This window comes from Trichomycterus rosablanca, chromosome 24 (assembly GCF_030014385.1).
Source record: "Trichomycterus rosablanca isolate fTriRos1 chromosome 24, fTriRos1.hap1, whole genome shotgun sequence".
NCBI lineage: Eukaryota > Metazoa > Chordata > Actinopteri > Siluriformes > Trichomycteridae > Trichomycterus > Trichomycterus rosablanca.
In genome coordinates this window covers 14,502,431-14,516,408 of record NC_086011.1, presented here as the reverse complement: position 1 = coordinate 14,516,408, position 13,978 = coordinate 14,502,431, and the positions used below count along the sequence as shown (strand labels likewise).

Genomic DNA, 13,978 nt, shown 5'->3' with positions numbered 1-13,978 from the left:
GACAGGTAATTTCACCAGCTCTGATACGGATCGTAAAGAGGAAATGAACAGACCCGACACACGCTCTAGCAGAATCCCAACAGCCAAACCTTACTTGCGGAAAATACTGCGCCTCGAGCAATTTTCTAAACAATGTAATTACTTACGATAATCCACAGTGGAGACGTTGACTCTGGAGCCGTTGAGCAGTTTGAACCCTGGGCCGTTGCCATACAAAATTGAGGTAAAGGGCTTCTGGTCTATATCACTCACCATGGGCGCAAGACCTGTAAAGAGAAATACAAACATATACATATTCATAGTCAGTTTCTATGAATAATAATATATATTATATATATAGTATATATATATACTATATATAACTAATAACTAATATATACAGTATATATACAGTGGTACCTAAACATCACTTGAGAAATTGCATTAACAGGTTTCCCAAACATTCTTATGGGAAAAAATACCTTAAAACCCAACGCCTTTTTGCCACTCCCAGAGGTTTAAGGTACCACTGTATATATACACCGATCAGCCATAACATTAAAACCACCTTCTTGTTTCTACACTCACTGTCCATTTTATCAGCTCCACTTACCATATAGAAGCACTTTGTAGCTCTACAATTACTGACTGTAGTCTATCTGTTTCTCTGCATGCTTTGTTACCCCCTTGCATGCTGTTCTTCAGTGGTCAGGACTCTCCCAGGACCACTACAGAGCAAATATTATTTAGGTGGTGGGTCATTCTCAGCACTGCAGTGACACTGACATGGTGGTGGTGTGTTAGTGTGTGTTGTGCTGGTATGAGTGGATCAGACACAGCAGTGCTGCTGGAGTTTTTAAACACCTCACTGTCACTGCTATACTGAGAATAGTCCACCAACCAAAAGTATCCAGCCAACAGCGCCCCGTGGGCAGCGTCCTGTGACCACTGATGAAGGTCTAGAAGATGACCGACTCAGACAGCAGCAATAGATGAGCGCTCGTCTCTGACTTCACATCTACAAGGTGGACCGACTAGGTAGGAGTGTCTGATAGAGTGGACGGTATTTAAAAACTCCAGCAGCGCTGCTGTGTCTGATCCACTCATACCAGCACAACACACACTAACACACCACCACCCACCATGTCAGTGTCACTGCAGTGCTGAGAATGATCCACCATCTAAATAATACCTGCTCTGTGGTGGTCCTGTGGGGGTCCTGACCATTGAATAACAGCATGAAACAGATGGACTTCAGTCAGTAAATGTAGAACTACAAAGTGCTTCTATATGGTAAGTGGAGCTGATAAACAAGGAGGTGGTTTTAATGTTATGGCTGATCGGTATATATATATATATACACACATACACACACATGTTCATTAGACCCAATCGGATTGCAGAATATAATTAGACAAATACACTAAATACACTACACATGGCCATATATCATTAACTTAAGATATTTCAGTAATAACACATTACATGCTTTTAACTTGGTAGTAATAGTTCCAGCATGGCTGTTCCCATTGGCACAAAGAAAGGTCCAAAAAAAGAAATGCTTTGATGTTTTTTTTATGGGGTCCTCAACCCTATTAAACACCACTGTAATTAACTGGAATGTTAAATGTAAGCTAGACATTCTCATCCAACATCTTTTAACTAAATAGGCACAAATTCCCAAAGACAGACTGCACAATGTGATGGAAAGCTGTTACAGGCACACTGTACAATGGTCAAGTGTCCATATACTTGTATTTATTAGTGAATTTTGAATAACCTCTGTAGTTTTCTGTAGTTAAGGTACATGACTACTGACCAAAGGTCGAAGGTTCAAGCTTCAAGGTTCGTAACTAATTTCCCACTTGTGTTCTCCTGACCAAAGCCTTGACCATCATTTATTTGTTTTGTGCCTGACTCAAGTGTAAGTTACTGAATATTCCATATCTTCCAAGGGTTCAAAATATAACTGAATACCACACATACATGTATCCTCAGTGGTTAAAAGTTTCTATACCGCTCTTTTAGCAGAGCTCTTACCGAAAATGGAGTTTCCTCGTGATGTGTAGCCTCCAAAGTTGAAGACATGTGAGTGGTCAGCGGTCACGACGGTCAGAGTGTCCTGGGTGCTGGTTAGGAGGCCGGCTCGCGTTATGGCACGGTCCATCTCCACGGCCTCGTGCAGGGCCTGCTTGGCTTTTCCCTCATGATGTCCGTGATCGATGCGCCCACCTGAAAGCGCTCAGCCTGGTCAGACTAATAGTTTTTAAATACCTTCAAATGCACTCTTAAGTCAAATATGCATGATCATATATGGTTATGTAAATAAATGCTGTTAGTGTATTAGTTTTAGCACTTTAGGCCTAAGGTTGCCAGTTTTTTTCTGAGTAGTGCTGCTTTCATTGTTACAACCTAGTATTGGTATCAGTTCAATTAACAACATTTCTTTCATTACATAAAACTCACATAAAACCCACACGACCCACATTTCCTTGAGTAACTCGTGTTTTGCCAGGTTAGTTGGTAAGTGTGGAGTGATTTTGAAGCCTTGTCACTGATATTTAATAAAAAGTGTTACAGGCAGTGTGCGCTGGCTAAAAGACAAACTTTCTTTCAGACCAGACTTTAGTCTCTGCTGCTATAAAGCATCCCCACAACAACATTGTCAACACAACCAAATGATCTGGTGCAAGTACTGCTGCCTGGCTGATGTGCCATGGTAAATTTTACAATTTAGGCTTGGCTTAAGACTTAATGTTAAGGTGGAATCTGACTGGAACGTCATATTAATGCTCATGATTTTGAAATGGGATATCAAACAACCTTATCAAGCGCCTCATCGCTTGGAGTATACTGTAGTTTTACTTCTTTTAAAGACACTTAATGGGCGGCACGGTGGTTCAGTGGGTAGCACTGTTGCCTCCCAGCAAGAAGGCCCTGGGTTCGATCCCCAGGTGGGGCGGTCCGGGTCCTATCTGTGTGGAGTTTGCATGTTCCCTGTGTCTGCGTGGGTTTCCTCCGGGAGCTCCGGTTTCCTCCCACAGTCCAAAACATGTGGGTATGGTGAATTGGAGATACAGAATTGTCCATGACTGTGTTTGAATCTTGTGTAACCAGTAACTACAATAGACCACTGAAGTCGTGCGTCATTCTGTGGTCCTCGTTACGCCCATATTTGGAGACCCGGGTCTAAGTCAGATTTCCTATGGGAAAAATGAAACTAAACATGAAAATAAACATGTTCAGAACCTTATACGTTTCGTCCTGTGTACATTTTTCTCCTGTACATCACTGTATCCTCTGAATTACGAGGTTGTTAAAGGATCGCAACACTAATAATGCTACACGAAAGCTAATGCTACTGCACATTAATTAGACGTCAATCAACGGAACGAGCGGCTCGCTTTTGGTGAGTACAACCAAAGGCGTAACACCCGACCATCCTCGCTTTCTACTTTAATGTAGCTACCGACTAAAAATATCAACTAAAACTTGTGAATATCACTCCACTGTTACACTGGCGATTGGCGCTGCTTCGTGCGGTTATTTAAGAGGCTTATAAAAGAAAAAAAAGGCTTCCAGTTTAGTGACGTCAATTCAGTGCGCAGTAGCATTAGCTTACATGTAGCAATATTCATATTTTGACTCTTTAACGACTAGGGCTGTCGCGCTAACCGCAATTTTGAAATATCGCGGTATAGACCAGCCAACCGCAGGGCATGCCAAGCAACCGCATCACTGCGATATTCACGTTTTTTCTTTCTTTCTTTCTTCTCTTTTTTTTTATTTTGCAGGGTCCATCTTGTTTTATACGCTTACATTCGGGCGTAATAAATGTTAAATAAATTCATAATGAAAATGAGCTAAGAGCGTCATTTTCCTGCCAACTGTTCGCATGCGTTGCTGCTGAGTGTCAGGCTTTGTGTTTTAAAATGTAAACAATCGCAACATGAATTATAGGCAAGTTTATTAATGATTAAATTGAGTTCACACTCAATAAAATACTTGTAATTTAGACTATATTCAAACAGCCTTGGTGAACTAAAACACTTAATGACGGTTAATATGACATTGCAGCCTGCAGATTCTCTCTTGCTGGCTTGCTGGAATGATTTAAATGTATTTTTTCGTGGAATAAAAATGTATTGAAACGAATAATAACTTAAAATGTAGTATATATTGTTATGTTAATTATATCTACTAAATAGATAGTTAATAGTGGCGCGATAACCGGTCTAGATTTGCTTTGATCTGTAAAGTCGCATGGAGGTTCATTATGTGTGTTTTAGTGCAACATCGGTAACGCCGGGAACATCTCTACCCCACTCAGATCCTCTCTAAACAACATCAGGTGAACATGTTGGTTTTTCTAGCGCGCATGATAACGCAGGTTTAAGGTCTTACAGACTTTATTCTTTATAAAAAAATTTTTTACCATATTTTGATTAGATGTGCATTTAAAATATTTAGCCTAAACTCTTTTTTTTTTTCGTTTCACAGTGTATATCTAGCCTACGCTAGAAGCTTAATTTAAACCTTTTTTAATAGAGAAAAGACGTACATCCCTGCTCTGTTCTGTATTTAACATTAAACACGCATTTCATTGGTCTTAAAGCTGTCTCATCTTTGTCATTATAAAGCAATAATATACCGAATCATAGCCTAACAATAAAGCTTGTTTATATAGCTCTAAAATCCAGATTAATTAAGTAATTTTCAAAAACAAAAAAAAATGGCGATATCACCGCATACCGCGATATTAAGACAGGCTGAATATCGCAAGGGGAAATTCTTTCACCGCGACAGCCCTATTAACGACTTCATAATTCAGAGGATCCACTGATAATAGACAGAAGAATCTCCATAAAACAAAACGTAACAGCTTTGGAACATTATTTATGACCACACGATGCGAGAGAGGCAATTTGCGAAATCTCCGTTCATTTTTCCTATTCAAGATTTCTCTTAGACCTGGATGACCAAATATGGGCGTAACAACATGGCGTGGCCTACAAAATGACGACACGACTTCAGTGGTCTATTTCTGTCATGATTGTAACCAAAGTGTGTAAAACATGTTAAAATAAAGACACTAAATGTGCTCTTTTTCATCACTACAGTGATGCTGAACCCTGTATTGTGCAGCACCTGCATTACCTTTAGCACCATGAGCAAAAATCTAATCATTATATAACCTGTTACAGACCAAATGCATCAATGCAGTAAAGAACCCTGTGTGAGTAGGCTGTAATGGAATTGCACCCATTCGTTCTGTTGCTATAAATCTGTGGAAATGGTAACAGTCACCTCGAACAATCAGGGTTGGATAATTATGTAGCAATCACAGGAGACCTAAATGAATGGTTCTCTTACCTTCCACTAGCAAGTAAAAGCCTTTTGGGTTTTTTCGGAGAATTTTAATAGCCACATCCACCATCTCAGTGAGAGAAGGATCGGTGCTGCTGTCTCTCTCCAGCTCATATGGCAGGTCTACTGGTTCAAACAGCCCTAGATGGTTTGAAAAGACAGAAAAGAAACACTTTCAAGACATTTATCTTTAAAAAATAGGTCTCAAAAACTCGCCTTAAAGACTTACCCAGCAGATAATCGACAGAAGTGGGATTTAATGAAAGGAGGTCATTCTTGTTCCAAACGTAGTAACCTCTCTATAGAGCAAAAGAAATTGGTTATTAAAAAGAGATTTTTGTGCTAGCTAAAGCAGATTCACAAGAGAAGCGGCAAAACCGCTTTTGTGCCGGCCGTGGAGTGTGGCGGGTTGGGCTCGTGATTTTTGCACTTGCCGCGGCGCTCAAAGTTCACCTGATAACACTTTGACCCAGTTTGCCACTGACCTTTTCAAAGCGCCTCCAATGAGACGAACTGTTCGATATGACGCAGTAAAAGACGAACAAAGCCTCACATGAACAAAGCTTAACGTGACTTATTGTATTAAAACAATGGCCTAGGGATTCTATTAATGGAGAGAACTTATGACCAGTAATACCAGTAATAATTAAGAGACGTTAAGTGCTCCTATGTCGTTCTTTTAGTACATTAAACCACGTTGGGCGCCCAGGTGGCGTGTCAGGATATTCCGCTTGCACACCAGCACCGAGTTTCTGAACTCCCCGGTTCGAAACTCGGTGTTGCCACCGGTCGGCTGGGCGCCATCTGGCGGGCATAATTGGCAGTGCCTGGAGCGGATACTAATTGGCCACCGTATCTGCAGGATGGGGGCCGGACTATGTGTGGGTGGGTGGGTCTTCGTATGCTGTGTAAGGACCCTGATTGGCGGAAGAGACGAGAAGAGGAGGGCTGTGCACGTGTCGAAAGAGGCGTGTACAGCGACGTGCTCTCCTCGGATGCAGTCTGGTATCCCTTAGCAGCGGAAGACAAAAATTGAGTGCGTTAAATCGGGAGGAAAATGGGGAGAAAATGCATTAAAAAAAAAACCGTTAAGCTTCTTTAATTAGGGATGTAACGATGCACCACAAGACCACGATGCACATGTGCCACGATTCTAATCAGTTATTCATTTAAGATGAATCGATATTCACTTTAAACCGCAGAAGGCACTGGCGCTATTCACCTCGCCTGGTTGACGGCACTTCACAAAGTTGCCAGGTTCGTAATTATCCAGCTAAATTTATTCATTGTTGTATTTGTAATTGTATTATTCATACACAATAAGCATTATTTGGTATCGGAAAAGCTGATTCTGACAATTTCTCAGCACTCGAGCTATAACACAAGTTTAAAAGTGAAACAGTGAGGAAAATACAGCTTAACATAGGGTGTGTTCGAAAAGCTAGTGTGCTCTCTACATAGGCAGCATTTTACGTCATCCTGTGCGAGCTCCCGATGTTCGAAATCCTAGATGCCTTAAAATCCTCACTTCTGAGGCATCTTAACATTTCAATGTTATTTTGACTTAAGAACGAGTGAGCATCGGAAGCGTCCTTAGTGATCAAGGCAATCCCAGAATTCATTGCGGGTCAGGTGCTCTTCTCTCACAGAAAGATAAACATGGCTGACGGGGCGGAGAAACGAATGGAGTTATTTTCAAACGTAAATAAAATATTACTGATTTTTAACTTGTATAAACTTGTACCGAGTGTTTTTATTTGCAAGTTCGGGCTTGTCAGGAAATTTAACCGTTATCGGTACATGAAGGAAATTGTTACATTGACGTTAGCGTGCTGTGCTACCTCAGTTTATTGGTTTTAATGGCAAGATGCTAAACGCGAAATGCGAAACCCGACGGAATCGCTGTCTAAGTAGCGCGTTCGAATAACCTGCCTTATAAGTCACTGACTTATTAGAATCCTCTCTACTGAGGCAGCTGCCTATGTAGACAGTAAGACAGCAAGGCAGCTCACTAGGTTTTCGAACACACCCACAGACACACGTGGAGCTTTCAGAGTGGATTTGACGGTTATTCCACACAAATGCAGATTCGTCTCATATTCGCACTTCGATGATGTTTTACTGCACCGCTCAAGCCGAGCGCTGAGCAAAGTTGAATGCGCCCTAAATCTTGTAGGTGTGGGGTTACATCTGGCACCTCAGTAGCGAGGCATGACCTGCTCTGTTGCAGCCAAATAAAGATGGATGTTAACAACGAGCCAGCTTCAGGGATCCAAATGTACATATCAGAAATGAGTAATGCAGAGGATCAGAAAGACGTTGCTGTGAAAGTAAAAATAAAGTAATTTTTACCTTGTCCTTCGTTCTGTTGATCCACTCCTGAATCAGATTCCTGCCATCCTTGCGTGTTCCGCTGTACTTCTTCTCATCGGGGTATTCAACATCTGAAGTGTTCTTGGGCAGCATGAACTTCCGTCCACCACCCATGATAACCTGTCCGTCCAGACCCAAAAATACACAACTATAAAGATGCATTGTATATGAAAACATACACCGACCAGGCATAACATTATGACCAGTTGCAGGGCTATTTTGGCAGCAAAAGGGGGACCAACACAATATTAGGAGGGTGGTCATAATGTTATGTACCCTTGTATTAAATAGCTGATAGAGCCTAGCAGATTTAAGATTATTTTGAAATTCTTTAAGTCAAGCAACAACATCTCTTTCTATTTAATCAGCTATTGTTGATTTCTTTTCTTTTGCTTCCTGGTAAAGTCGTCTGTGTTTGGGAACATCCAAACATCTGTCAGAAATGGTGCAACATCCGTTTGTTTTTCTCTGCGCTGTCCTTTATTAACAAACGAAACCGAGACATTTTTAAGTAGTCCGGCTTAATGCAAGACTTTTCATGTTACCCTCGAGTGACTACTTTCTTTAGTACTGTCCTTTGTGCTTTGTGTGTGTGTGTTTGCAGGATACCCCAAATTTTGTAGACCATTTCTTTTAGATTTTACCCCCTGGGTCTTCAGAAAGCATGGCCTCTAGTCTCACAGTCCTTAATGTAGGTGTAAGTTTAAGTTTAACCCCCACCTAAACCTTTGTCTGTGCACACCATTAAAACACATGAGAACTGTCCCTTACTAACATGGAAGCAGCAAGACGTACCCATGCCCATACCCACTATACTCAAAGCTTTTGGATATTCCGCTAGTGCAGCAGTGCTGAGATTCTGGACTCTGAGTTGGAATCTCAGCTCTGCTACCGGTCGTCTGGGCGCCCTAAGCAGGCACAATCGGCACCAGTCTGCTGGGTGGGAAAGACGGGACTAATAAGTGTGTGTGTGGGGGGGGGGGGTCTTCGATGCTGTGTAAGGACCCTGGTTAGCAGCCCAAAGTGTCTGTACAGAAGTGGAGGAGCATGGAGATCAGTGTGTGACTCTCAGTGCGTGATAACACCCAAATATGGGCAAATAAGAAGGGGGGCAAGGGACTGTGCTCCACTCGGAGGGAGCATGGGGCAGGCGAATGTACCCTCCTTAAACGTGATGGGCATCCCCAGCAGTTTCCTTTCTTTGCATTGGCTGCCCAGTCCTTCTTTTAAAATTTTGGTGTGTTAATAAAAGTCCAGTTGCAATCTCAGGTCAAACAAAAAACGTGTTCTATTGCTTTCCAGAACCAAACTTGTGGGTTCATGTGGGTGGTGGGTGATTGCCCCTTTTGCCTTTCATGGATATTGCTGTTGTACCGAATCATGATTACAATCACCTGTTGACATCACCTATTTGCAATGACATTATTATTTATATATAATCTCAATTACCCAATTAGGGTACTAGCCCAAAATTTGCCCCTGTCCCAACTTTTTTTGGAATGTGTTGCAGGCCTTTATGTATGAATGGATGTAAATTAACAAATGAAATGAAGTTGACCAAACATTCAGCTAAACATTTTTTTAAATGCAGCATGCTGGCTCACATCAATGTTAGGGATGTTTTCTATGAGCTGCCTGGCGATGTCCTTGCAGCCTTCCTGGACCGCCTCGGCGGGCATCTCTCCGTCCGAGTACCAGTCGCGTTCCACACAGTGGGCGTAAGCTGCGCTGGGGGTGGCATGATTCACACGTGTTGTCGTGACGATACCCACAGCTTTTCCTACAAAAATTTTTTTTTTTTTAAATACACACATGAAGTAGGATGTTATGGTCACTACAGCAACGAGCATAACTGAAACACATTTCATACTTAGGGCAATTTTAAACTTATATCTCCATTTAACTTGACTGCATGTCTGTAAACTGTGGGAGGAAACCGGACATCCCAGAGGAAACCCACACATACGCCGGGAGAACCGGGTGAACATGCAAACCTGAGAATCAAACCCAGAGCCTTCTTGTTATATGTATAAGATATATACATCGATCAGCCATAACATTAAAACCACCTCCTTGTTTCTATATTCTACATTTCATCAGCTCCACTTACCATATACGAGCACTTTGTAGTTCTACAATTACTGACTGTAGTCCATCTGTTTCTCTGCATGCTTTGTTAGCCCCCTTTCATGCTGTTCTTCAATGCTCAGGTATTATCTGGGTGTTGGATCATTCTCAGCACTGCAGTGACACTGACACTGTGGTGGTGTGTTAGTGTGTGTTGTGCTGGTATGAGTGTCCACTCACTGTCCACTCTATTAGACACTCCTACCTAGTCGGTCCACCTTGTAGACGTAAAGTCAGAGACGATCGCTCATCTATTGCTGCTGTTTGAGTCGGTCATCTTCTAGACCTTCATCAGTGGGCACAGGACGCTGCCCATGGGGCGCTGTTGGCTGGTGATTTCTGGTTGGTGGACTATTCTCAGTCCAGAAGTGACAGTGAGGTGTTTAAAAACTCCAGCAGAGCTGCTGTGTCTGATCCACTCGTACCAGCACAACACACACTAACACACCACCACCATGTCAGTGTCACTGCAGTGCTGAGAATGATCCACCACCTAAATGATACCTGCTCTGTGGTGGTCCTGTGGGGGTCCTGACCATTGAAGAACAGCATGAAAGGGGGGTAACAAAGCATGCAGAGAAACAGATGGACTACAGTCAGTAATTGTGGAACCACAAAGTGCTTAAGTGGAGCTGATAACATGAAAGGTGGTTTTAATGTTACCTAGCTGCCACTAACTGACCAAGCTTGGGTAAATAGAACAGAGTATGTAATGTAACTTCATTTCTAATCATCTCCGGTCCTTTGTGTATGGGCATCCCAATTCTGAGCCATTCACCTTCAAAGGTGCACTCGAACACCACACGCATCCCTTCTTACGCAGAATGAAGCATAATTGAATCTTTTCTTGTTTAATACACCTAGCCCTCTGTTTTTATCCACTCATGTGTGAGTCCACAGCTTTGTTTGAAGCTAGGGGTAGCTGTCTGGTCAGATCAGGCCAGTGCGTTGACGATGATTAGCGCTTCCATCCTCTGTGTCCTCTGAACCTCACAGCAGGCTCATTCTTGTCGTGTCTTTCGGTCATCCAGGCAAGTCATGAATTCCGCTTCGCCGGCTCCATTCTCCTTCCCTCTCAGAAAAATGCTGGGCTCATAAACAGTGCGTCATTAATTTCTGTATACCGGGTTTGAATGAGCTGTTAGGATGCTATTCAGGTGCCGTGCTTGCCCTGTGCTTCCTTTTTTATGTGAGATTTCTATTACAAGCATTTCTTTACCTGTTTACTTACAGTTATGCTTTCATATTATTGCTCTTTACTTGTAATAATAATAATAATAATAACCGTGGGAGGAAACCTACACAGACATGGGGAGAACATGCACACAACTTCACACAAAAAGGACCCAGACCAGTCCACCTGGGAATCGAACCCAGGACCCTCTTGCTATGAGGTGACGGTGCTCCTGTAAGATCATTTAATGTCACAAGGTTGCTGCAACCACGTTCTTTACTGAATAAACTGAAAATGCGATCGCTGCTGTGCGTTCAGACACGAGCGCAGCTGACCGCTTCTTTTCACCTGCCAGGAGCGGAGTTTCACATAGCGCAGTATTGCATCAGCCGGCCGTGTGCAGGTCAGCAACGAGGAATTTTAGTCAGTAAGCATACAGACACACAGCCAATCATGTGCCTGTGTAGGCGCCCGGCTGACTGATAGCAAAGCTGAGATTCAAACCCTAGAGCTTGAGGTCTCAGCACTGCTGGGCTGTTGATGTGTTTTCGATTCCTTGCTTTTCTTGACCTTGGGTGTGTCCGAAAGCTCAGTGAGCTGCCTTGCTGCCTACCTAGGCAGCTGCCTATGTAGAGAGGATTCTAATAAGACATCAAACTAATAGGGCAGATTATTTTTGTGAAAAATGTTGAGCCACACTGAATGCTGGGATTGCCTTCACTGCTATGGAAGCATCGGATGCTCCCTCGTTATGGTCCCTTCTTCTCGGGAGCGTGTAGGATGACATAAATGCTGTCTATATACAGCAATCACTAGGTTTTCAGACAGACCCCGTGTGTGGGAAGATTTCTGGAACACACCTGCATCTTTGGCCCATTTGAGGATAGAGGTGACTTCGTTGCCCTGCGTGGTGTTACACTGGCTCCTGACGGCCGCTGCGTTCACACCCACCGTGCCCTCGTTGGCCTTGACGCCACATAGGTATGCCGTGGCAGTTCCGGCGCTGTCCGCCACTTGTGCGTTCGTGTTGTAGGTCTACAAAAACAAGACATTTGTGCAGGTTATGACAAGTGGTACTTGTACAGCAGTATTATTGAATATTAAACAGATTATTTAGTATTTGTGTGTGTAAAAAACATGGGCAAACTTCATTAACACTATATAAAATGTACCAGCTGATGTAACGGGATGAAAAAAATCGACTTAACTAATCTACGGTGTCAATATTTATGACAAGATGAACGACTGGAATACCAAAGTCAGAAATTAGAAGAAGGGAAATATAGTTGGACGATGATAAGCAATGTCCATGGCCAGATCATAAATGACCGATGGAAGAAACACACAAAACATCTGCACAAACAAGACATCTTGTTTATCTCAAACGCACAGAAGAACCGTCAGTGTTTGAAGATGGAGTAAAACAGACCCAGATCTCAACCAAAACAGAAAGCCACAGGAATTGATAACACAGTAATGGAAATAGTTCAAGATTCTTCAGATTAACATGTATTATGGCCAAACTCACCACTATGACCAGTAGATTGAAATACCAAAGAAAGAGCACAAGAAAGACTGTAAACTATTGTATGGTTTTCCTAATGTCACACACCAGTAAATTTTGCTAAACGTTATTTAGCTCAGACTGAAGCCTTGCATTGAACCAGATGTGTAAGCAGGATTCTGGAACAAGATGACAGAGGAACAAGATATATCATTGCTGATGTACACTGGATTATGAAACAAATCAAGGAATTCAGAAAGAAGCACAACATGTGCGTGGTTGACTGTGTTGATCAGAAAAAACAATTGTATGTTATGAGGAAGATGAGATTACCAGAGCATATTGTTCTTATCATTCTAATGAGGAATCTCTACACTGATCTACGAGTTACAGTTATGGACAGACTGGTTCCACATTGGCAAATAAAGTATCTATCTATCTATCTATCTATCTGTCTGTCTGTCTGTCTGTCTGTCCGTCTATCCGTCTATCTGTCTATCTATCTGTCTGTCTGTCTATCTATCTATCTATCTATCTATCTGTCTGTCTGTCTATCTATCTATCTGTCTGTCTGTCTGTCTGTCTATCTATCTGTCTGTCTGTCTGTCTATCTATCTATCTGTCTATCTATCTGTCTGTCTGTCTGTCTATCTATCTATCTGTCTATCTGTCTGTCTATCTATCTATCTATCTATCTATCTGTCTGTCTGTCTGTCTATCTATCTATCTATCTATCTATCTATCTATCTATCTATCTGTCTGTCTGTCTGTCTGTCTACCTGTCTGTCTGTCTGTCTGTCTGTCTGTCCGTCTATCTGTCTGTCTGTCTGTCTATCTGTCTATCTATTTGTCTATCTATCTGTCTGTCTGTCTATCTATCTGTCTGTCTATCTATCTGTCTGTCTGTCTGTCTATCTATCTATCTATCTGTCTGTCTGTCTATCTATCTGTCTATCTATCTGTCTGTCTGTCTGTCTATCTATCTGTCTATCTGTCTATCTATCTATCTATCTGTCTGTCTGTCTGTCTATCTATCTATCTATCTATCTGTCTGTCTGTCTGTCTACCTGTCTAACTGTCTGTCTGTCTTTCTGTCAGTATTTCTATCTATCTGTCTATCTATCTGTCTGTCTGTCTGTCTGTCTGTCTATCTATCTATCTATCTGTCTGTCTACCTGTCTATCTACCTGTCTAACTGTCTGTCTGTCTTTCTGTCAGTATTTCTATCTATCTATCTATCTATCTATCTATCTATCTATCTATCTATCTGTCTATCTGTCTGTCTGTCTATCTACCTGTCTGTCTGTCTTTCTGTCAGTATTTCTATCTATCTGTCTGTCTATTTATCTATCGATCGATCGGTCTGTCTATCTATTTATCTATCTGTCTGTCTGTATAACTGTCTGTCTGTCTATCTATATATCTGTCCGACTGTATGTCTATCTATCCATCCA

The 13,978-nt window shown here is 42.0% G+C and overlaps 1 protein-coding gene across 1 annotated transcript in view; it reads right to left on the bottom strand.

The window, feature by feature from the left end:
- alpl (alkaline phosphatase, biomineralization associated) overlaps positions 1 to 13,978 on the bottom strand; it is a 31,974-nt gene that overhangs the window by 2,681 nt on the left and 15,315 nt on the right. The window contains exons 5-11 of the mRNA XM_062986379.1: positions 11,881 to 12,055; positions 9,324 to 9,499; positions 7,699 to 7,839; positions 5,576 to 5,645; positions 5,353 to 5,487; positions 2,020 to 2,211; positions 147 to 266 (exon numbers count right to left, since the gene is read on the bottom strand). Coding sequence (XP_062842449.1) covers positions 147 to 266; positions 2,020 to 2,211; positions 5,353 to 5,487; positions 5,576 to 5,645; positions 7,699 to 7,839; positions 9,324 to 9,499; positions 11,881 to 12,055 — 1,009 coding nt within the window. The remainder of the gene's footprint in view (positions 1 to 146; positions 267 to 2,019; positions 2,212 to 5,352; positions 5,488 to 5,575; positions 5,646 to 7,698; positions 7,840 to 9,323; positions 9,500 to 11,880; positions 12,056 to 13,978) is intronic.